The sequence below is a fragment of the Mastigoproctus giganteus genome, chromosome 2, assembly GCF_048544385.1.
Source record: "Mastigoproctus giganteus isolate SK-2022 chromosome 2, ASM4854438v1, whole genome shotgun sequence".
NCBI lineage: Eukaryota > Metazoa > Arthropoda > Arachnida > Uropygi > Thelyphonidae > Mastigoproctus > Mastigoproctus giganteus.
In genome coordinates this window covers 217,491,441-217,516,473 of record NC_143576.1, presented here as the reverse complement: position 1 = coordinate 217,516,473, position 25,033 = coordinate 217,491,441, and the positions used below count along the sequence as shown (strand labels likewise).

Here is a 25,033-nt window from a genome sequence, read left to right as displayed (position 1 = left end):
AGGCATAAATTCAAATTGAGGAAAGATAGATGTAGGATATATGTGCGAAAGTTTGCCTTTAGCCAGCGGGTGGTTGGTTGGTGGAACAGACTTCCATCCTTTGTAGTGGAAGTGGATAGCCTAAATGAATTTAAGGCTGAGCTGGACAGGTACTTGGAACGAACGGAGGGGTGAAATGGGGGCGTGTTTTTTTTTTTTTTTTTTGGCTGATGCTGTCTAAGCTTGCTTTCTTGCATCATATGCCTCTACCAATGCTAATGCAATGCAATGCTAATGCGACCACCGAAACCACCTGCATTGAGTGCAAAGGAGAGATCTAAGCTATTTCGACAGCGGAAGAAATTACCGCGTGCGATGGAGTTGAACAAAGGAGCCGGAAAAGGTCCATCCACATCTTCAGAGCCTTACATCTCCCCAGAAATGTTAGAAGTGAATTTGGAAGAAGGAGTCACGGAAGTTGATACTGCAAATGAAAACGATGACGAGTCCTCGAAGACCAGTCGTAAACGAAAAGCAAAAAAACCAAAACCGAGTGCCAGAATTACTCCATCAATTCAGGCAACAGGATTTTAAGAAACGCCGAAGCATCCACGCACAGTTTAAATGTACATTCCTGGATAATGATTTCAGTTCAGTCTGTTCCTTGTGTAATCGGCTTTGGTTTAAGATCAGTGTGAAGATTGTAGCAGCTCGAGATCGCGCTCTTCTTCAAACAGCATTTCCAAATGAGGATGTAAGTTAAATGTCAACCTGTAACAGCCGTCGTCAAGAACAAAGTGATTCCGGCTCTATATAAGTCAAATGGTTTTAAATAGCATCCGATGACACAGCATTTGCCGAAATTAGATGGTAACGGAACGTCTCATATCTCCGAGGCTCCCATTCATGCAGTATATGAGCAATACGGGATCCTCGGTTAAATGTTCGGCTAAAGAAGTTTCACTTAACTTGCGCTCTGCGTGCTCGGCACACACACAATTATTTTTCTATCTCACTTACTTTTGAAATTAATATATCGGAGAACCAAATTTCCGATTTACCTTCATCAAGAAAAGACATAATTTAAATTACCGTATTTTTTATTTATAGTGCAGATATTGCCGAGTTGATTGTCAATAAATGGGAATTTGTTATTCAGACAAAAGATTCAATACGTGATCCTGATGCATTCAAGGCAATTCACAGATGACTGAAGTTTATTTTAACTCTAAGCGTTTCTTCAGCGATGCCTACCACACAGCAGTAATTTCAGCTTTCAAGTCTTGGACTGGATGGTATGTGAATTATTCCTGTGGGCATTGTCCTTCAGGAATTCCCACAGGGAAAATCACAGGGTTTCAGTTCTGTTGAGTAAAGTGGCCAAAACCATCCAGTTGCATGTCGTCCTGAATACAGATTAGATGTGATCCTATCATTCAATGTTACTTTAAGAAAAGAAGAACTGTAGTCTCCGTATGTGGTATTGCCTGACATTTTTGTAAAAATTTACTTCCATTACTCCCAGACTTTAAACTATTGGAACGAAGTGGTCTTACGGGAGTTTCAAATAGCATGACGTAAGACTGGTGTCTGGTGATTCCAGCTGATGAAATTGTGTCCACTGCATGCATTTCTTAGAATGCGAAGGTATCTCTATGATTGCGTAGAGAATTTCTTATTAGGGTTTTAAGCGCAGCAGTGACTTAGTATAAGTATTACACTGCTCGACAAAATTAGCAGAACACATAGAAAACATGATGAAACTCATGCAGTTTGCGATGAAGCGGGACAAAATTTGGTATGGTGATGAACCATAGAACAACGATGAATGAGGAGAGAGCAAGATTGTTTATTTGTTTGTTATTTGGTTTTTAGGAGCATTAGCAACTAAGGCCATATTGCTCTGGGGATATGCGGTGGTCATTCCCTGACCTTTCCGCATCCTCCGTATTTGGTGGTCACGGGTTCGAACCCCGGTCTAATCAAGAAGCGTGTGCTATGCACTGCTGCTGCTGCTCACCTGGCTCCGGAGCCGCCAGAGAGCAAGAAACTTCAAACAGAAATAAGGGTCACTGATAGGGGTTATATAAGGATTACAAAAAAGTTCACATTAGAGAAGTCGATACAAGATGCTCGAAAATATGGTCGCATGACATCAGTACAGCGTATTAGTCCCCTCCAACGGCTAAACAGGCCTGACAGTGGTGAACCATGCTCGATATATTGGTATCTATAAGGCTCTATGGCAACAAATTCCATTCCTCCACCAGCACAGATCTTAGCTGACCAAGTGACTGAGTGGTTGGTGCAGTGCGACGCCCAAGAGCATTCTACACATGTTCGAACAGATTTAAATCCGTTTATCGTGCTGGCCACGGCAGTGGTTGGATAGCTTCAGGTTCAAGATATTCCTCCACCACTTGAGCTCTATGTGCAGTGGCATTGTCGTGCATTAAAAGACAATCTGGGTTAACTACACTCCTAAAAAGTCGCACATAAGGGTTCGGGGATCGGGTATTCCTTCCCACATTCACCGTAAGTGTCCCTTTCTCTGATGTTGGAGGGATGGTACTGCATTCCTCGTTTCCCCAAATGAAATAAAGTGTAAAATCACTTTTTAGGCTAAAACGGGACTCATCAGAGAATAGAACCGTTCTCTGACCCCATTTGTCAGGGCTCCAAGTCACATGTTCATGGCACCAGTTTCGACGACCTCTGCGGTGATTTGCGGTTAATGGGATAAAATTAAACTATTATATTAGGATCACCTGGAAATTAACTTTCAACTACCCATATGTATTGCGGCTGTAAATTGCTTGATTTGTCGGGTCGGATTGCTTGCTTTGCTGCAAAAAAAAACCTTAGTTTTTCTGGTGAAGAAACCTTGCTATATACACCTGAGACTGATTAACTCAGCCACGGAATGAATAAAGCCCATAAACGTTCCTCGAGTCATTAACGGAATCGATCCTGGGCCTTTTCCACCCGGTATGGGAAGGACGGTGACTATACTGCTATGCTACCCACGGAAACCTGGCTTCTTGTACCAGGTAGACTCATTTGTGCAGCACACTCATTTTCAGTCCTCCAGCGTGTTGTTGACAACACTGCACTCGCCGCCGACGATGATCAGCGGTGAGGAGAGGGCTTCTCTTGGGTATTCTTCTGTGGAACCTCATACATCTGAGTGTGCGACGCATCGTCATTTGGGATATTATTATTGCATTCCCCATATTGTATTGTGATGTCAACTGTCAGAAGGTGGCCTGCTTTGGGCCCGTACAACTGGCTGCACCCTTCGCTCACCACGAATATCCACCTTATACAGTTTTGGCGGCGGAAGGTGGTTTGACCCATTTGACACCATTCTTTGTACACCGTAATCGCAGAGTGCCGTGAGCAAACGACAAGACTTGCCGTTTTGGATAAGGAAACACATAATAAGAAGTGCCGTTTCGGATATGGAAGCACATACCAAGTCGTGTCGTTGCCGACATGTAAGCACCCGAATCACGAGCTCCCACAATCATGCTCTTTTGAAACCGTGATATCTTTACCTAGCTGCTACTTTATCACTTTGACTTCTATGACCAGATGTACATTACCATTGTTCTAGTGTACAAAACTGCTCGGCTTTTTTATACTGCGAGCCATGCGGCATAGTCCAACGAATGGTCACAATTCAGTGATCACTGAGTGTACTCAGGGCCGGACTAAAGTATTCTTGGGTATTCTTCTGTGTCCCGGGCAGAAAGATTATTTTGGGGTCGCTTTACCTAGAAGTCTGTGTTTTGTCAAAAAATCCTTCCCTTGCTCTCTTCAGCTTCTGTAGCTCCTGTAAGAATGGCACCCAGGCGTCTTCCCTCTTAACTCGTGCCTTAATCCGGCTCTGAGCGTACTTCTCACTGCGAAATTCTCAAGCCAGATGTATTTAAGAAGTTCTGATTAGGAGATTATTAAAAGTGCTTGACTTGCAGGCGAAATTTTTCAATTTTGGTTATTGACAGTAGACAGGAAAATAGCTTAAAAAAATAATAATAATAACTATAAAATATTTAAGGGCAAAGGCCTCATGCTACGAGGTAGAATGACTAACATATAGGTTATGTTAGCATCATTTTAACGTAGCCATCTGTTTGTTTAGGAGCATTAGCAACTAAGGCCATATTGCTCCGGGATATGCAGTGGTCATTCCTTGACCTTTCCGCATCCTCCGTATTTGGTGGTGACGGGCTCGAACCCCGGTCTAATCAAGAAGCGTGTGCTGCGCACTGCTGCTCCTTCCCACCTGGCTACAGAGGCGCCTCGTAGCCATCTACCAAAGTAGTTAAATTAATTAATTAAATTGCCATCGTTTTGGTTATATCTCATATTGTGAATACCTTCACAACGAGTTGCCATGGTATTGTACTACCTCAAATAAGTAACACTTCACCATTTGAGAAGACGACATTCGGTGATTCTAAACAAATGCAAAGTACATTTTACAGAACCTAAAGATGTTACGCTGACTTTCCAATATCACGATTTTTGTTTAGTCACTGGAACAAAGAATTGTTTTAAATATTAAGAGGACTAGCAGAACTCGCCTGATAAAATACTCAGGGCCAGCTCAAGGGTCAAGGGCTATCGACTTTACCCTAAAGCCGGCCCTGAAAATACTCAGTTAACAACTTAGATGGAGAGAACAATTTGCAATAAAAGAAGAATATTTGGATGTTCTTCATAATATTATTATTGCTTGGAACAGAATTTGCATCACGTGTTATAACTAATTGCTTCACAAAGAGGGGCGCCGACCGGGCTAGCCGAGTGGGTAAAGTACCTGCCCGGCAACCCAAAGGTCGCGGGTTCGATTCTCGCCTCGGGCTTGGATCAAAGTACTGCAAAAACCTTGGGAGGTGCAATATGGCCACAGAAGCCGATGCGCCAACAACAAAGAAATGAAGTTTAGCAACGTTCAGAGATGGGATGGGAGATTTTGAAATAAATGTAGATTTTGTTGGAAAATATCAGATATTTAAGGTAGTTGATAATGTTGCTACTACAGAAAAGTCATTACCTGAATTTCTTCCCACTATACGTTTTGCAATTGTGCAACCTTTAAAAAAAAATCTTGAAATTTTTTGAACATATGAGAGAATGTGCCAAATTCGAGAGACACTGGTAATGAGGCAACAGTTTCATTTGCTGAAGTAAATAAATAAATCTTTATTGTGAAGCACAGAGTTACAGCACAATATCCCATCACGGCCACGAGTGCTAGGGGTTCACACGTAGCAGTTTGAGAAAAACAGAAAAAAAACAGGTTACAAAATACAAATACAAAACGGCTACAAAATACAGCATACAAATGTAAAAATAAATACAAATGTAGTATAAAAGTACAGAGCTGAATACAAATACAGAAAAACATAATACAACTTGGCAATGATTTAGCAGGGCTCCAGTGATTACAGATTTGAACATGGGGATGGGAGCATTGTGATCCTCTTTTAGTAGGTTAGGGTTCAAGGGCTTTGATAAAGTTGTATCTGTCCCTCTTGTTACTTATTAGTCTGTCAAAGTTGGCGTCTACACAGTTCAGGGCGGCAAGCATCTGCTAGGAGAGAAACCTGTCAGTGAGTGCAAGCCTCTTGTGGTGAGCTACAAGTGCAGGTGACGATCTTAGGCTTGGCTGTGGGATCCTCCAAGAGCAAGCTTTCAAAATATTATTATTATTAGCCATATGGTGCAAAGAAGCCTGCTGCACGGACCAAAAAAAAAATTTCCCTATTACCCTGAGAGAGAGAGAGAGAGAGAGAGAGAGAGAGAGAGAGAGAGAGAGAGAGGAATCACCAAGAAAGGGAAGAATGATGATATCCAGCTCAGGACCCTGGGTGTGCCAAGCCCATACTCACCAGATGTGAGCCCCCTAGGGGTATATTCGGAGATATCTTGCATGTGATAAGTTTGACTGTGAAGACCAGCCTCTTTTCCACCATCAGGAAAGTCAACCCCAGGATTTTGAGTGCTCGGCCATCATAGTGGTTGTGGGATGTTCGTGTCAGACGGCACCTGGGATTTCTCCAATCTCCGCAAGTGGTTGTGGTAGCGGGAGGCAGTCGAAGCTTGTTACTGGCCTATTTCAATAATCAGTATTCAGCGGTGAACACCCTCTTAAGGTTTGTAGGTGCGGCCGAGGCCCATATTTCTCACCATTGAGAATGGCGAGGTAGATCGTGGAGGCGATGAATTTTTTAACAGTGAGAAACAAAAGGAAAAAACAAGCTACAGTACAATATGAATGTTGTTGACATGCGCAACAGGACATGGTGCCTTTAAGGCTAAACTTACAGCCCTGGGCATTACAGATGACCCTACTTGCTGCTGTGGAGAGCTGGAGAGCTGGCACCACCTCATGCATGAATGCCAGCTTTATGATGACCTCCGCTGCCAACTCATCACTCGGATCACTTTTTTGCCCAGAGATAGAGAACAACACCTCCTGGATGGGAGACAGGAATATATTGCCTTCTCAAAGTTCGCTGAAGCCCTGTACAGAAGAAGACGGGACCTGAATGCACATTAGCCACATAATGGCTAGAAGCCAAAATGTGCATAACACCAAAGATGGACTACTAAGCAACCATGAAGATAGACAAAAAATCTGAATGAAGGACGAATAGCAGCTGTTCTGGCGGCCTGAGCCAAGCACTAGCCTGGCTCTCCTTTAATATCCCTTCCTGGCAGGAGGACGAGATGACCAGTCGCCTCGCCCCCTGCTACTCCACCTTTCCTTCTGGTGAGGCATGGGCATGCCTCACTGACCACCTGGGGGAATCTCTTCTGTGTCCCCCATACTTCTGCCTTTTCCCCCCAACCTTCTTCCTCCCCTCCCCCACTCTATCTATACACAACGCGAGCGCCCTACACACTAAATTTAATCTAGCAAAAAAATAATCTTCGCCCAGTCTCGGCCTAATTATCCTACGCAATGCCCTACTCCTGCCATATGAATGCATGCACACGTGCTGTATGCAAACATCCAAAGTAATTACGATTGCATGGATGCGTATATATTATGTATCACTGTTGTGTATATGTGCATATATGTGTATGTGTACATAAGTTTTTTTTTTTTTTTTTTTTTTTTTTAGGTCCTAGCTGCCGAAATCTCAGGAAATTAAGCGGCAGGACCTGCCAGAGTAAATCTTAGTCTACTGGTGTTTCCTGGTCTGCCTCCACGGGGCGAAGGTGGGGCAACGCTGGGCTCCAGCAGGGGTCCAGCGGCTAAATGACCAGATGAACAACGGTACACGACATTACACAGGTACAATACCCACACACTTTTAAACCTCTGGCATTCCCAGGAAACTGGTACACCCACAAAGAAAGCAACGCGGAGATGGGGGAAACCCCTGGGGCCGCATGACAACAATATACCTTACACCTTACACCTTACATGCGCAATAGTAAGGTGTTGGTAAGCAACGATTCTCCTTTCATTTTTAGCCGCGCCTTGTATATGCTGTAGTTAAGGGGATTACCTAACCGGGCGAAACTGTATACAGTACCTAAAATGTCACCTGCCGAATTGACCAGGACGAAACTGTATAAAATAAGACTATGTGTACTACACATAGTCTTACCAACTGGCTGATTTTAAATATACTGTATAATTAATATATTTAAAAGCACTGTTGTTGTTGTTATTTGGTTTTTAGGAGCATTAGCAACTAAGGCCATATTGCTCTGGGATATGCAGTGGTCATTCCCTGACCTTTCCGCATCCTCCGTATTTGGTGGTGACGGGCTCGAACCCCGGTCTAATCAAGAAGCGTGTACTACGCACTGCTGCTGCTCCTTCCCACCTGGCTACGGAGGCGCCATTTAAAAGCAGGGCCGACTCAAGGGTATATGGTGCCCCTAGTCCACTTGAATGATAGCGCCCTCTGCCGTCGAGTAATCTTACCAATTTGCACAAATGCTAAGGGAGCGTTGGCACCCCTAGGCCAGTGCCTACTCGACCTTATCCTAATGCCTGTCCTGTTTAAAAGTATCTAAAATGAGTACATTCATAGACACGACATGTAGCTAGGATAATACATCAGAAGCTAGCGAGGAAATACCAGTTGGCCAAAGAAAGGCGTATCCTACACAAGTACTAATCCCAGGCAGTAGGGGAGACCCGATCCCACAAGCTGTACTGGGACCGTGCCGTAATAATGGATAAGACTATCCCGCACAACAGACTGGATATAACCCTTGTGGGCAAGATGGAAAAGGCTACCTACCTGATTGACATAGCGGTACCGAACACTAGCAATGTCCAGAAAACCCATGAGGAAAAAATTAGGAAGTACAAGAACCTGAGACATGAGATCAAGGAGATGTGGCATATGCAAGAAGTATCGTCGTGTCAACAAATGGTATGGTACTAAAGACTCTACACAGCAGCCAAGCAGCAATAGGTCTCCCAGAGAACACCTACAAGGAACTCCAGAAAGTCGCAATCATGAACACCTGTAGGATAGTCAGAGATTTTCTCGACCGACAGTAATACCAGACATTACAACCACCCTGTGTACTTGGTAGCAGTACTCGTCACGGAGTGGAATCTCCCAATCAGGGAGAAATAATATAAGAGCAGCAGCAACAACAACAACAACAACAACAATAATAATAATAATAATGTCGGAAGCGTTCGGGAGGTATGGCCAACCAAGCTGTGTAATGCGGTCAGTAATGAGGTATGGAGGTGATTGGTGTATCCAGACGCCTGATATGCCTTTCCATATTGTCCCACAAGTGCTCTATGGAATTGATATCGGAAGATTTCGGAGGCCAATCGATATGCTGGAAGTCAGAACTGTGTTCCTCAAACCATTCCTGCACGACAATGTCCGATAGTTCAGCGTATTGTCATCTTGGAAGACACCATCGCCATTCGGGAAAAAGTGTAACCTAGCGGGATGTACACAGTCAACAAGCAGTTGACGATAGCGGAGACCACTGATATGTTGTTCCACATGCATCAGAGGTCCAAGTTCCTCTCAGTGAAACATGTTCCACACCATTCAACCGCCTCCACCGGCCTGCACTTCTGATACTTTGCATGAAGTATCAAGAGCCTCATGTTGTTTTCCGCCAAATCCGTACACAAACACAGTGTGGAGTAAATAACGTGACTTATCTGACCAGCACCAGTAAGTAGTAAAATTCCACGACTCGGAATTTTACTCCCTACTGAACCACTGACACATTATCTATGTTACGTACGTCGACTAACTCTGCCCTCTCGTACCTCGCTTGGTCAACGGGTCACATTCAGTTATCGTAGGGGGTGGTCATAATTCAGTGATCTCTCAGTGTATAGTGTTTACTGACAGGAATCAAGGCATATTACTTTGGCAAGAAATAGATAATTTAGACAGATTGGTTGAGAAGCTGCAGTTGAGTTTTAACTGGGTAATAGTAATCTAAGAATAATGGTATCACCCTCAATTGGATAGAGAACATACTAGTGAAAATTGTACATTCGGACATGAAGTTCTTTGAGGTGTGAAGATGTAAACACTTTTTCCTTTCTGTGCATGGCGTACAGTAACTTTTGAAGGGAATAAAAATGTGATTGTCCCATTGCTAAGACAATGGGCCGAATCTTGAGTGCTGTCTACAGGTCTGGAAGATTCATTTTAATAAGGATATATGACTGTCTTTGAACAGATGCGACTAGATTAGTCAAGAACACATAATGGTACCCTTATGATGAAAGATTTCAGTTCGTTCCATCCTTCTGTAGGCAATGACCTGAGGAATGAAAAAAATTGAAATAAGCAAGGAAACCTGTGCAATAGTTGTTAGCTTCTTTACGTTTAAGTGCCAGAATCGCCAAAAGTTTGTTTGTGAATATTTTTCGATTTAGTTCGGGATCTGCTCTGTATCTCATATTGTGTGTTTATCTGCACAACCCAGTTGTGCAGATAAACACACAATATGAGAGATGCCAAAAGGTTTATATGATAATATTTAAAAATAACTAAATGCACAAGGCATAAAACGTTAAGAGTAAGAGTTTAATATCTATATAATATCGGTGTAGATACACCATAGATAACTCTTAAGAAACTACGTTGGTAGTGTGGGAGGCATCATTTGTTCTGTACCTCATATTGTGCTCTTCCTTCACAACGAGGAAGAGCACCACTCACTGAAGAAGGGCCAAATAGCCCTGAAACGGTGCCGCCAGGGGGAGCCTGATGATGTCCGGAGTTTCCAAGAATAGGTAACAACAGCCTTCTCCACTGGGGAAGCGTTGCCTATTCGAGGAGTTTATGAGTTTTTGAGTGGTGTGAGTTGAAGGAGTTATTGTCCCTTTCATTCTTCTACACCGTTTCTTTTCCTCTTCCACTCCTACTATTACTTTCCCTCTACCTTTTTGCTTTTCTAAGTCTAATAGGGACAAGTGGATATTCGAGTAGATATTCACATACATACATAAATAGCCTTGAAACATGTCTGGGGAGCCTGGTGTTCACGGAGTTTCCGAGAATGGGTAACAACAGTCTTCTCTACTGGGGAAGCGTTACCTATTCTAGGAGTTTGAGGTTTTTGAGTGGTGTGAGTTGAAGGAGTTAGTCCCTTTCATTCTTCTACATGTTTCTTTTTCCTCTTCCACTCCTACTATTACTTTTCCTCTACCTTTTTTTGCTTTCTAAGTCTAATAGGGACAAGTGGATAGTAGAGCTATTATCCCACACATATACAAATAGCCTTGAAACATGTCTGGGGAGCCTGATATTCACGGAGTTTCCGAGAATGGGTAGCAACAGTCTTCTTTACTGGGGAAGCGTTACCTATTGGAGGAATTTGAGTTTTTGAGTGGTGTGAGTTGAAGAGTTACTGTCCCTTTCATTCTTCGACATGTTTCTTTTCATCTTCCACTACTACTATTACTTTTCCTCTACCTTTTTGCTTTTCTAAGTCTAATAGGGACAAATGGTTTGAATTTTATTCATTTGTTTGATTTAATAGATCTGGTCCAATGGGTTTTTTTCCACATTAAATTCACAATAGCCTTGAAACGGTCGCCGGGGGAGCCTGATATTCACGAAGTTTCCGAGAATAGGTAACAACAGTCTTCTCTACGGGGGAAGCGTTGCCTATTCGAGGAATATATGAGCGTTGAGTGTGAGTTGAAGGAGCAACTGTCCATTTCTTCCTTCTACGGCATTTCCTTCCTCTACCTCTCCTACTATCACCTTCCTACATCTTTACCTCTTTTCTAAGTCTAATAGGGATAGTATGAGGATAACCGAGAACTTTATCCCATACCATATTTAAAAACGGTACCGTCTGGGTGGTGGTACTCACTGAGAATAAGTAACAATACTTTTCTCTATCAGTGAAGCGTTACTTATTCGAGGTAGTACAATACCATGGCAACTCGTTGTGGAGGAAGAGCAGAATATGAGATACAGAGCAAATGATGCCTCCCGCACTACCATCGTAGTTTCTAAAGAGTTTCTTATCTATGGTGTCTCTACACCGATGTTATATAGATATTAAACTCTTACTCTTACTCTTAACGTATTATACCTTGTGCATTTAGTTATTTTTACGTATTTACTAGCGTAAAGGTGAGAAAGTACTGATTGCTTTGGTATGTGTTTCTGAATTCTTTAATTAAAGCTAGTTCTTCATATACCCCGTTTGGGCCATACAACCTATAAAGGTTGTATGGCCTGAAACTCTATGGAGAGTGATTTTTTTTTTTTTTTCGCTTTTTAACAGATCAATAGATGCTTTGTCAGAAACAGGAATACATACTGTATTTACTTGCGTTTATGGGAAAATGATCTGCGGGGGCGTTTGTCACCTAGCACTACTCTGTGACTTTTCTGTTGTGTTGATGTCAGTGGAGGCGCAGTTTTGTCTACACACAAATTTGTGTTTTCTATCCGTGAAAATGTTTTTAAATAAAAATATCTAGCGTGTTATTTTCTTGTTGATGCATTTGGAAATGCAGAGAGGGAATTTAAGGTCTCTACTTTACCAGTGTTATTCGTTATATATGACCAAGTGCAGAGCTTGCACTTGGTCATCTTGCAACACAGAGGCAGCCCCCAAGGCAGAATGCGCTGGTCCCACAGGAACTAGTAGTTGTTGGTGACTCTATTGTCAGGGAAACGGGGAACATGCTTTGTAAAAAGGATAGGTGGAACAGGACCAGGGTATGTCTGCCAGGGGAAAAGGTTGATGACGTTGTAGAGCAGATATCATCTTTTAAGGGCACAAAAGGTGATATAGTTGTACACGTTGGCACTAATGATATTAAGAGTAGGAGATCAGCGGAATTACTTAACAAGTACAGGTCACTGTTGAAAAAAAGCTGTGAAGTAGGGTTGAATTTGAAAGTGTCTGCAATTCTGCCCAGACACGATAAGAGGGAGTATATGATGAGAGCCTTGTCGATCAATTCGGCCCTGGAAAGATTGTGCAAGGCTCAAGGGGTAGAATTTTTTTCAGCCTGGAATGTACTTGTTAACAGGAGAGATTGCTTCTACAGGGATGGGATACACTTAAATAGAAAGGGTGCAAGAATATTTGCTGATGCTATCGAGGCAGTGTTAGGTGGGTCGGAAAACTGCTAGCTTGGGGGGAGACAAAGACTAATGGATTAACAGTAGCCACTGGCAGAGGTGAAAGAGATTCTTGCACTGCTTCTATTGGAATGAGCAGAAGCCTGAAAAACAAGATGCAGGATATTTCAGAGACTGCTGGAAGTCATTGCGGTACAAGTAAACACATGGGTTGTGTTAGGGTAGCTAAGAATAGAAACAGGTGCATGTATACTTGCGTGTACACTAATGCTAGGAGTTTAGTAAATAAATTTGATGAATTTGAGGTATTGCTCAAAACATCAAAGGCAGATATTGTTGGGATATCAGAGACGTGGTGTCACACAGATATAAGGAATGCAGAACTGGAATTTGGGGAGTACAATGTGTATAGAAAGGATAGACAGGACAGGTCGGGAGGAGGGGTTATGCTATTAGTTAAAAAACACATAAAATACAAGGAAGTGAAGCCAGTCGACATTGATGGACAGGGCAGTGTCGAGTCAGTTTGGTGTGACATAAGCATATGTAAATCAAAATTGAGAGTAGGAGTGTGCTATAGGCCTAATGACTCTGATGAGTATAATAAGATACTGTACAGGGAAATAGAATGGGCCAGTAAATCAGAGAGTCTTATAATGGGGGATTTTAATTTCCCAGATATTGACTGGAATTTGTGGGTTGGTCATTCACACACTAGCAAGGCTTTTGTGGATTTATTGGATGATTGTTTTCTACACCAGCATGTTCGGGAGGCAAATAGAGGGAGTAATAGTCTTGATCTGATTATCAGTAGTGATTCTTCATGCATTAGGAATCTGCAGATAAAGGAACCACTGGGTGGCAATGATCACAATGTGCTGATTTACTCAAGGAGGTAACTACCATCAGATTTACTCAAGGAGGTAACTACCATCAGAGGTAAAGGGAAGGGTTTTTGCTTTCGTAAAGGCGACTATAATGGTCTGAGACAGTATTTAAATTCTATACAGTGGGACCAACTGATGATGTTACCAACAGCAAATTCAAAATGGGAAGCATTCAAGGAACTAATCTTGGAAGCTACCAGGCTTTACATACCAACCAAGAAATATTGTTCAAGGTTCAGGCCTAAATGGTTGTCAGATGAACTAATGAGACATATGGCAGAGAAGAAAAATGCATGGGATACATACAAATTAATGGGTGACATGGAAGCCTATGATAGATATAAGTTGGTCTGTTGATTTGATTTGATTTGGTAGTTGTTGGCGCATCGGCTTCTGTGGCCATATTGCACCTCCCAAGGTTTTTGCAGTACTTTGATCCAAGCCCGAGGCGGGAATCGAACCCGCGACCTTTGGGTTGCCGGGCAGGTACTTTACCCACACGGCTAGCCCGGTCGGCAAGTTGGTCTGTAACCAAGTTACAAAGGAGATTAGGCAGGCAAAGGCAGATTATGAGAAATCCTTGGCAAAGGATGCAAAGAAAAACAGAAAAGAGTTCTTTACCTATTTAAATTCAAGAAGGAAAGGGATGAATCAGATTGGTCCACTGGATGTTGATGGTTCAACAGTTGAGAATCCAGCTCAGGTGGCTAACAATCTAAACGAGTATTTTGCATCTACATTCACACATGAGGAGTTATTCAGGAAGGGGAATGTCGTAGGTGAAGTAAACATTGGCAGTGAGCTAGATGATTTTCTAATAACTGAGAGGAAAGTGGAGGAGAAATTGTTGAGGATAAACATAAAGAAGGCACCCGGGGTGGATGGGATCTATCCAGTTATATTAAAGGAGGCAGCAAAGGAAGTAAGCAAACCCCTAGCCATAATTATGAGAGCTTCTTTGGACTCAGGGGAGGTACCCATGGACTGCAGATGTGCAAATGTAACCCCAATTCACAAAGGAGGATCAAAGGCTGACACAAGTAATTATAGACCTGTTAGTTTAACTTCGGTTCCAGGAAAATTAATGGAGACACTGGTTAAAGAAGCACTGCAGAATCATCTGCACAAGAATTCAGTTATAGCTGAGACACAGCATGGTTTTGTTAAGGGCAGGTCTTGTCTGACTAATTTGATTGGATACTATGATGTAGTCACAAAAGAACTGGATGCAGGGAATAACTTTGATATTATATATTTGGATCTTAGAAAGGCTTTTGATACTGTTGCGCATGGAAGACTGCTGCACAAATTGGAGAAGTGTGGCATTGGAGGCAAATTGCTGCTATGGATAAAGGGATGGTTGAGTGGCAGAAGACAGAGAGTGGTAATCAATGGACACTGCTCAACGTGGACTAATGTTATTAGTGGAGTTCCTCAGGGTTCAGTGTTGGGTCCATTGTTGTTTTCTGTATTTATAAATGATATTGATGATGGTGTATCAGGCTTAATGTCCAAGTTTGCAGATGATACCAAGGTTGGCAGGGTTGTTAAGGACACTACTGATACTATGCTGCTGCAACAGGATCTGGAAAGGTTGAGCAGATGGGCTGAGAGGTGGCAAATGAAGTTTAACATTGACAAATGTAAAGTACTACATATGGGAAACAGTAACCCCAGATCAACGTATCAACTCTGTGGTACTACGCTGACAGTGGCAGAGAATGAAAAGGACCTGGGGGTAATTGTGCAGGCAGATATGAAGTTCTCTGAGCAGTGCAGACGAGCTGCAAGAGTAGCTCATGGTGTCTTGTCAATGATATACAGGAATTTTTCTAGCAGGGACAGGGATGTGATTATTCCCTTGTATAAGGCATTGGTCAGGCCACACCTTGAGTACTGTATACAGGTCTGGAGGCCTCATTTCAAGAAGGATGTAGAGCTGCTGGAACGAGTACAGAGAAGGGCAACAAGATTAGTGAATGGAACAAAGGGTTGCTCTTACGAAGAAAGGCTTAAGTTTTGCAAATTACAGAGCCTGGAGACTAGGCATCGGCGAGGTGATCTGATAGAGGTGTATAAGGCTTTGAATGGCTTGAGCATGCTCAATGCCGATGGGATTCTTCCTCTTGCTCAGAATAATCACCTGAGAGGGCATAAATTCAAATTGAGGAAGGACGGATGTCGGATAGATGTGCGGAAATTTGCCTTTAGCCAGCGCGCAGTTGGTTTGTGGAATAGACTCCCATCGCTTGTTGTTGAAGTTGATAGCCTAAACAAATTTAAGGCTCAGCTGGACAGGTATTTCGAACGAACGGAGGGGTGAAATGGGAGTAGTGGTTGTTGTTTTTTTTTTTTTTTTTTTTTGGCTGATGCTGAATAAGCTTGCTTTCTTGCATCATATGCCTCTACTAATGCTAATGCTAATGCTATATATACTGTATATATATTTCCCTTCTCTCTCTTTTTTCGAATTGGAAGTGATTTCCACGTGGTACATGATACTAACTGTGCTTTAAAACTATATGTACAGTCTTGTTTCTAATAGTTTGTGATGGAAGATTTTCCAGCTGAGCTGTTGCTGAACATTTTCCGTCATGTGGATTATAAGGAACTTGTCAGGTGTGTGTTGAACCTTATTTGTGGTTTACTTGAGGAATTAAAACGTAACCGCCCTGAACTGAATGTTTTTAGTTATGGTGTGCCTCTACGTGTTTATTTATTTTTGTATTGTTAGATTTTATTGAGAATTATTAGAGGGAATGGATAAATTAGGTTGCTTTTTTTTTTTTTTTTTTTGTGATGCGGTTTAAGTAGGATGCCAATAAATCAGCTTTATCTTTAGACAAGGATGCAGTTTATTACTGTCTGTATGTTACAGGTGCAAGTATGGTTGGACAGAAGTTGTGGCTATTATCTTTGGCCAGAGACCAGCAATCTTTATTACTATTTGCACAAGAAGCAAGTATCTTTTCCTTAGCTTTAAGGCAGAGGAAGTAGGGGTGGAGGAGAATTTTCTTATGTAATTACCCCAGGGGTTCACATCTGGTGAGTATGGGCTTGGCACACCCGGGGTCCTGAGCTGGAGAGAAGGAGAGAGAGAGAGAGAGCGTCATATTTTGACTCTCTCTCTCTCTCTCTTTCTCTCTCTCTCAGGGTAACTGGGGAATTTTTTTTTTTTTTTTTTTTTTTTTTTGGCTGGTGCAGCATAAGCCTCAGACTTCCTTGCACAATATAGCTAATAATAATAATAATAATAATAATAATAATAATAATAAAATGTCGAAAAAAAATGACGATTTAACATATTTCAGTACATGCTTTGTATTATTTATATGTAGAGCATTTTACTTTTCAGTTACCATTGTAGTATGTTTTACCCTTCGGCAAGACAGACTGTAATCTTACATCGTTGATGGTAAAATAAATATACCGTACTATTGTCTCTGAACTGCAGTATTATGCCACTCTTTTGCTTTTATTTGGCATTGCCCTCTGGAAATATTCCCCACATAAATTTTACGTTTAGTGATATGATGATATTCGGTTTAGTGTCGTTTTTTCATGAAGAATTTATGGACAGGTGAAAGAAATTGAGTCAATGCTTGATTGAGTAAGAGCAGAACTCTTTATAATGTAAAACAATCTTGAAAGAATTTTATGCTACTGTTAAAAGTAAGAAAAAAAATTAATTACGTCAATAGTAATAATTACAGTTTCATTTGACTGCGTGAAACAAATGATAAAATTTTATTTAAAAAATATGACATTTAAACCTTTTGTTAAAAAAATTAGGGAGATAAGTGTACAAATAAAGTTTTACTTTTTGGCGGTCCTTGCTATTACACTTTGTGAAAATACAGTTTCTTTGAAGTTTGTTAAAGGAGAGTCTGCTGAATTAATTCATCGTTTAGTAGATTTAGATGTATGGGCTTAAACCTAGGACTTAAATACCGGGATTCCGAATACCGGGATCCCGGTCATTTTTTTTCCGGTATTCAAATCCTGGTATTGGTACAAAAATATCGGTTTTTCGGTACTAATTTAAAAAATAATTGTTTATGATTTATTCGCATAAAGGTTATAAAATCGACAACAGTAAATCATTAATACTGCTGAATTTGCAAATGAGGGATTGTTATACACAGTACAAATGCAACGGAAACCAGAAAACGCCATGAAACTGTAAGACAAAATCTTACAAATATATTTCTCTCAGTGAGTATAGTGTGTGTAGAAATAAAACACTTAAGGAATAACGAAAACATCATTACGGAAATATTTCCATCAGTGGCAGTAGGCCTGGTAGTACAATTAAATATGTACCAAAATTAGATCCAGTCTAAACGATAATACTATTGAGTTTCGAGCTCACTTTATTCGGACAGGTAGTGCGGATGCTTATTTTTTTGTTTTTAGAATAACTATGTTTAATAATTTTTGCTAGAATATTTATTATTGTAATAAAAGTTTGATTTAAAACGTGAATTTAAGTAACTTGTTTTTTCCTTACTTTATTGCACCCAATTGTCATCAAAATTTATTGCGAAAAATGTTTTTTTTTTTTTTTTTTCGAAATACCGGTATTTATCCCGGTTTCATAAATTAAAAATACCGAAATACCGGTATTGTGAGCCCTACTTGAACCCTTGGCAACACAATTTATTTTTTATTTATCTGATGATGCCCCTCTCATTTTCTTTTGCCTCTACACCCCAGGCTCAAGACTGTGTGCAGCTGTACAACTTGCACATATATGAATATGCCACTAATTATCGTTATACAGATTTATTTTCTTCTTTTTTTTTTTTTAATATGGTTATGGAAACTCCATTCTTCAGATCAGAGGAAAGCATGCTAGTTTTTCATAGATTTATTTTATTACATGGAGTCAGTTGTAAAAAAGTATTTAAAATTTTTTTAAAAAATATATGTTAAAATTTTTTCAGCTATCATATAGCACTATATTTATAAATGCTGTATGTTATTCTCTAACCATATGTCTATATGCTTTTCTGTATTTCTGTAATGCATAATTTATCTTTTATAGGTGATGAGTGTGGAATTTGGTCTTATTCTGATCCAACTGGTGAGTATATAACTTTTAGTGATTTTAATTGCTGCACTTTTAGTGTAGTAATTAAAATGCAATAAGTTAACAGTTTACTGTCATGATCTTTTTTATTCTTCAGTTATAATTTAAATCCATTTATTTATACAGTATATAGATATTTTAAATGACAGTAAATTAATCAAAATGAATACACAGAAACGTTCCAATGTCGATAAATTTTTTCTGTTTCTTTGAAGTTGTAGGGAGTCATTGTTTTAAAAAACAGTTTAGAAAATGTGAGAAACATTTTATGATAAATAAGATCCTTTTTTAAGTATAGTATGTATTAATGTGCATTTAAATATATAATGGTATTGTAAAAAATTGCCGATATTGAAATAGCAATATTTCAACCCTCCTTCACATAATTTATGATACTGAGATTCTAGTTACATCTGTGAAACCTGATATGTTAACCCCAGGGGATCACATCTGGTGAGTATGGGCTTGGCACACACACAGGGTCCTGAGTTGGATATCATCATTCTTCTCTTTCTTGGTGATTCCCTTCTTTCTCTCTCTCTCAGAGTAACTCGGAATCTTTTTTTTTTTTTTTTTTTTTTTTTTGCCTGGTGCAGCAAAAGCCTCAGGCTTCCTTGCACCATATGGCTAATAACGATAATGATAATGTACAAATAAAGGCATAAATAATGGAAGTTTATAACATGCAGCTGTGTATTATTTCACTTTTTGATTTGTGTAAATTATATTACATTATCGAGTTGCTGCATTCCATCAGTTAAAGCCTGAAATGCTGGTCACATAGCAGATATTATTTTTATAGCTTATTATGTTATGACAGTTATGTACATAATTAAAAAATTAATGAAATGAGATTAATTTAAAGGAATAATAGTTTACTATTTGCAATAAAACCTCATTAATTCAGACCCTCCATAGGTTGGATTGCATTATGTATGCATTTTATTTATTCAGAATGGAATTTTTTTCCTAAGCACGAATTGGTTAACTGACACTTGGTTTTTTTTTTTTTTTTGTGTGTGTGTGTGTGGGAGGAACGGTTTCACAAAGTAAAAGAAAAATCATTCAAAATGAAATATTGAATGCAAAAGAAAACATTAAGGTAGTTAGATAATGCACCCGCAAATTCTTTCATTGAAATTTTATCAAGCAACAATGGCAGTATCAACTGTCTTTTCTTACTTTTCAGTACCACAGCCCTGATATGATCTGTAGATCATGGAGTCATACTCAGCTGTAAATGATGGTGCCAAAGAAAACAGTTGAAGAGTATCTGGTTTTTTTGGAAATGCTGACAGTGAGCAGGATATATATGAGGAGAAATATGGTAGCCAGTATTAAAAATTATAACATAATAGTGCTATGTGTAATTTCTACTTTATTTCAAGATGAAGTAAAGCAGAGTACAATAGTAAATGCATGGAAAATGCTACTAAATGAAATCAGTGTTCTCACTGATTTAGATGAAATCAAAGATAAAGAGTGTTAAAATGTGTCTTACAACAATGGCAAAAATGGATATTAATGGACGATAATAGAGAACATGGCTAGATAAAAATGAAGCTGGATATCATACGGTGACAGAAGAAATAATAACAGCATTTCAAAGGCAGAAATCTGTAGGCGAAGTAGAAAGTGAAAAAGAAAGTTAAAATTACATAAATACAGAGGCTGCCTTGATACTCCAATTAAATTTTTTAATCCTGATGAAGAATTCAAAAAACTATTTTTGCACTCTAAGAGAAACAAAGAATGATGCTGTGAAATGGCAATACAGTATAACCTTTATTCAACAAAATTACTGATTTCTGCAACAAAGCCAGTACAATCGGGAAGGGACTGTTTACATGTAATTTAATTAATGTTGAACACATTAATTAAGTTTATTATTTTAAAAAATTGCATTATTCATATTCAATTTGATATGATCTCAAAGTTTATTTTGCATGTAAATATTTAATCTTTATTTATAAAATCTTTATTTTCTTTTCATCGTATTTGTGTGCTAAAACCTCTAAATTAACATGTAATGCCGAAATATGAATAAATTTCTTTGTTTTTATGAACTACAACTTGAAAATATTTACTATACTTGTAATTATATTCTATAATTCAAACTTCACTAATATGGATTCTGTGCCCCCCCCCCCCCATCCTTCACTCTCACTTGTCTCAATTACTGAGGCTTTATTGTATATATACACAGTAAAGCCTACTGGGTATTTCTTATCCCAGGCACTTTTACATTGGATACTTTTCTGTGGATATAATTTTAGGAAACTTGGCTATAACACATATGGTGAAAAATGAGCTCTGATGTCAGACAAGATTAAGTTTGCTTTGTTTTAATGGCTCTAGGAAATAAAAAAGAAACATCATTTATTGAATAAGCATGCTAGCCAATACAATTACATGAGAAAGTAGCTGTAGTTGACTCTGATTGTATGGATATGTGATCACAGAGTATAAAATGGATTTCTCTCTTTCTGGCCATTATTTTCACTTTAATTGGAGCAGTGTGGCATTGGAGGCAAATTGCTGCTATGGATAAAGGGATGGTTGAGTGGGAGAAGACAGAGTGGTAATCAATGGACACTGCTCATCATGGACTAATGTTATTAGTGGAGTCCCTCAGGGTTCAGTGTTGGGTCCATTGTTGTTTTCTGTATTTATAAATGATATTGATGATGGTACATCAAGCTTAATGTCCAAGTTTGCAGACGATACAAAGGATGACAGGGTTGTTAAGGACACTAATGACAGCACGCTGCTGCAACAGTTTCTAGAAAAGTTGAGCAGATGGGCTGAGAGGTGGCAAATGAAGTTTAACGTTGACAAATGTAAAGTACTATATATGGGAAGCAGTAACCCCAGAGTAATGTATCAACTGTGTGGTACTACACTGACAGTGGTAGAGAACGAAAAGGACCTGGGGATAATTGTGCAGGCAGATATGAAGTTCTCTGAGCAGGGCAGATGGTCTGCAAGAGTGGCTCATGGTGGCTTGTCAATGATACACAGGAATTTTTCTGGCAGGGATAAGGAGGTGATTATCCCCTTATATAAGGCAATGGTCAGGCCACACCTTGAGTACTGTATACAGGTCTGGAGGCCTCATTTTAAGAAGGATGTAGAGCTGTTGGAACGAGTACAGAGAAGGGCAACAAGATTAGTGAATAGAACAAAGGGTTGCTCTTACGAAGAAAGGCTTAAATCTTGCAAATTACAGTGTCTGCAGACTAGACACCTGCGAGGTGATCTGATTGAGGTGTATAAAGCCTTGAATGGTTTGAGCATGCTCAATGCTGATGGGATTCTTCCTCTTCCTCAGAAAATCACCTGAGAGGGCATAAATTCAAATTGAGGAAAGATAGATGTAGGCTAGATGTGCGGAAGTTTGCTTTTAGCCAGCGGGTAGTTGGTTGGTGGAACAGATTTCCATCCTTTGTTGTGGAAGTTGATTACCTAAATAAATTTAAGGCTGAGCTGGACAGGTATTTGGAACAAATGGAGGGGTGAAATGGGAGCGGTTTTTTTTTATTTATTTTATTTTATTTTATTTTTGGCTGATGCTGCATAAGCTTGCTTTCTTGCATCATATGCCTCTACTAATGCTAATATCCTGATGTCTAAGAAATTTACAGGTGGCATCTAGGTCTGGAATAAATTTGTTGACCTCTCCCTTCCCAGCCACTTCTACTGGTTTTCTTGTCAGAAAACAAGTAGAGGTGGCTGGGGAAGATTAACAGAAGTTCCAAGATTTTGGCCACCTCCTTCTGGATTCTGGACGAGATAGGAGTTTAGAATTATACATCTCTTTTTACTCATCAGTTTTACTCAATATGTTGTAATAAAGATTTGTCTCCTGTTATTCAAATGAAATATAATTATATGCATTGAAGTGTACAGAGTGATGTGGTGATGCGTTCATTAAAATCCAAAGTTCATAATAGAATGAATGATAAATTCTATCATTTACTCATTCTAATGTTTTTTTTTTAATCCATCATAGTATTTTTGATTATGAAAACATATTTCAGTGTTTGTATTCAATCAAAAATATATGAAGATGCATTTTACCTTAGGCATGGTGAAATACATCTCCTGAATGAACTGTAAATCTTAAATGATTCATATTTTGGCTGCTATTTGGGTTAAAATACTCACTGTCAAAAATTAGTATATATTCACCAAAACATAATAAATTTTATCAGTTCCTGTTTTTTAATTCTTTTGCAGAAAGGATTTTCTCCTTAATGTAAAATATTTGATTTAATTAGTCAAGGTGGAAAATAAAATTTATTTAAAAAGCACCATCATCTATATAAAATATCCTTTTAAGTCCAAGGCTACTAAATAATAAGTTGTAATTTTACTTATGTTCTTATTTAATCAGAAAACATTATTCATGAAAAGTTATTTTAAAAATTTATTTTTTAATTTGTTGAAATAATGTCAAAATTTATATTAATTTAACAGTAAGCTATTAAATACCATTTTAAATTATACTTAATTGGTTATTGTTACATCCACTCATTGCTTACCATTGCTTTGCCTTTAGCCAGCGGGTGGTTGGTGGAACAGACTTCCATCCCTTGTCGTGGAAGTTGATAGCCTAAATAAATTTAAGGCTCAGCTGGACAGGTATTTCGAACGAACAGAGGGGTGAAGTGGAAGTGGTTATTTTTTATTTATTTATTTATTTATTTTTTGGCTGATGCTGCATAAGCTTGCTTTCTTGCATCAAATGCCTCTACTAATGCTAATGGTAATGCTTTTCTCAACATGGAATCAATTTTATTCCTTATGTTTCACAAATCACAACGAAATATATACAAAATTGCAATTTTAGTTGTGGATGGTAAGCAGGAAAACAACGCATAGTACGCTGGATAAATCAATGGTACTTAAGGTATTGGTACTATCTGGTTTAGATTATCTATCTTAAAAAAAAATTTACAGTGTTTTTATGTTTTCTCTCTACATATAATAGCTAAAGTTAACATTCAAAACGTGTAATTATTATTGCAGATTTTTAATTCATTTAGTTTATATTTTCTGTAATGCTGAAAATCTCTCTTCTTTCTAATATAAGCATATATTTTTAATATAATTTTCTGATTAAGCATAAAGGTAAAAAAAAATTGAATTCATTTTAGGATTAAAATAATGCTGATTGACATCATTTTAATTCATTTAGTTTATATTTTTCTGTAATGCTGAAAATCTCTTTTCTTTCAATAGGTCCTACTGATTGGCCAGGTTTCTGCCCAACATGTGGTGGTACAAGACAGTCACCTATTGATATAACATCCTCAGTAACAAAGACCTTACCACATATAAAATTTCATAATTACAATCTAAATCTTGGAAGACTGGAAATTAAAAATAATGGCCATACAGGTAAATCATAATCTCTTTATGCAAAGTAACCTTCATATATTGCAAAATTAAGGTATCTGCTAATATTTTCAATACTCAATAATATTTTTTTCTCCTTTAGTTTAGATAATATATTCAAATCTTTTCTCAAAGTCTCACTTTTATGATCTTTGTAATGAGCATCAAAGCATAACTGTTGGATGTAATTACTGATTAATGGCAACCTATCAGAGTAGTTTTCAGAATCATGAAATAAATAATTTCTTTCAAACTGAAAAGGAAAGTCCCTTTGCAACTTAATTTTCAAATTGTTGCCATAATAAGTGTATAATGATATAATTCTGCTAATCGGGAGTCTCTACCATTTGTGTATATGCTCTTTGGTTGTATAAACTTGTAATTTTATTTATGAATTCAAAATTAACACAATAGGAGAAATTATAGGAACAGTATATGGAGAACAAATTATAATTATTTACATACTTTTAGAGTTAGACTTCTGTAACTTGAACTGCAAGGGAAGAAAAAAAAATAATTGGGTATCTATGGTACAAGTTTATATACAAGTTTAATATACTATATTGTATTACTGGGGTAATGTACTTAGACACCATTATGCATATTGTGAGAATGAACCTGTACACTGCCCTAAAAATTGCATGGTCCATTATTAATCATTGTGTTAGTTTATCATTTTCAATAAAGAGTGATGAAATTGAGAACTCTTTGGGTTACTTGGAGAAATAATGGAATTTAAATAAAATTCTATTTATATTTACTCTACATTTTAAAAATCTGTGTCAAAATAATAAATTTAATAAATATTTAAGCATAGTTGTCATATAAGTTAGTGCAATGGCATCATTTCTATACACAGTAAACTAACCAAAGTTGTACAATGGCATCATTATATGACATCCCATAATGTGAATTCCTTCAAAAGTTGCCCTTCTCATTATACCTGAAATAAGTATGCTTCCCCACTAGAAAAGATTATCATTACTTATTCTCAGTGGGCACCACCACCCAGATGGCTGTTTCAAGGCTATTTGGTCCCTCATCGGTGAGTGGGTAGGTACTCCAGTGGTATAACAGCTGGCAACCCAGTC

At 38.7% G+C, this 25,033-nt stretch overlaps 1 protein-coding gene across 1 annotated transcript in view; it reads left to right on the top strand.

The window, feature by feature from the left end:
• LOC150090096 (uncharacterized) overlaps positions 1-25,033 on the top strand; it is a 141,346-nt gene that overhangs the window by 88,849 nt on the left and 27,464 nt on the right. Inside the window, exons 8-9 of the mRNA XM_090390173.1 lie at positions 18,498-18,536; positions 23,787-23,945. Coding sequence (XP_090246299.1) covers positions 18,498-18,536; positions 23,787-23,945 — 198 coding nt within the window. The remainder of the gene's footprint in view (positions 1-18,497; positions 18,537-23,786; positions 23,946-25,033) is intronic.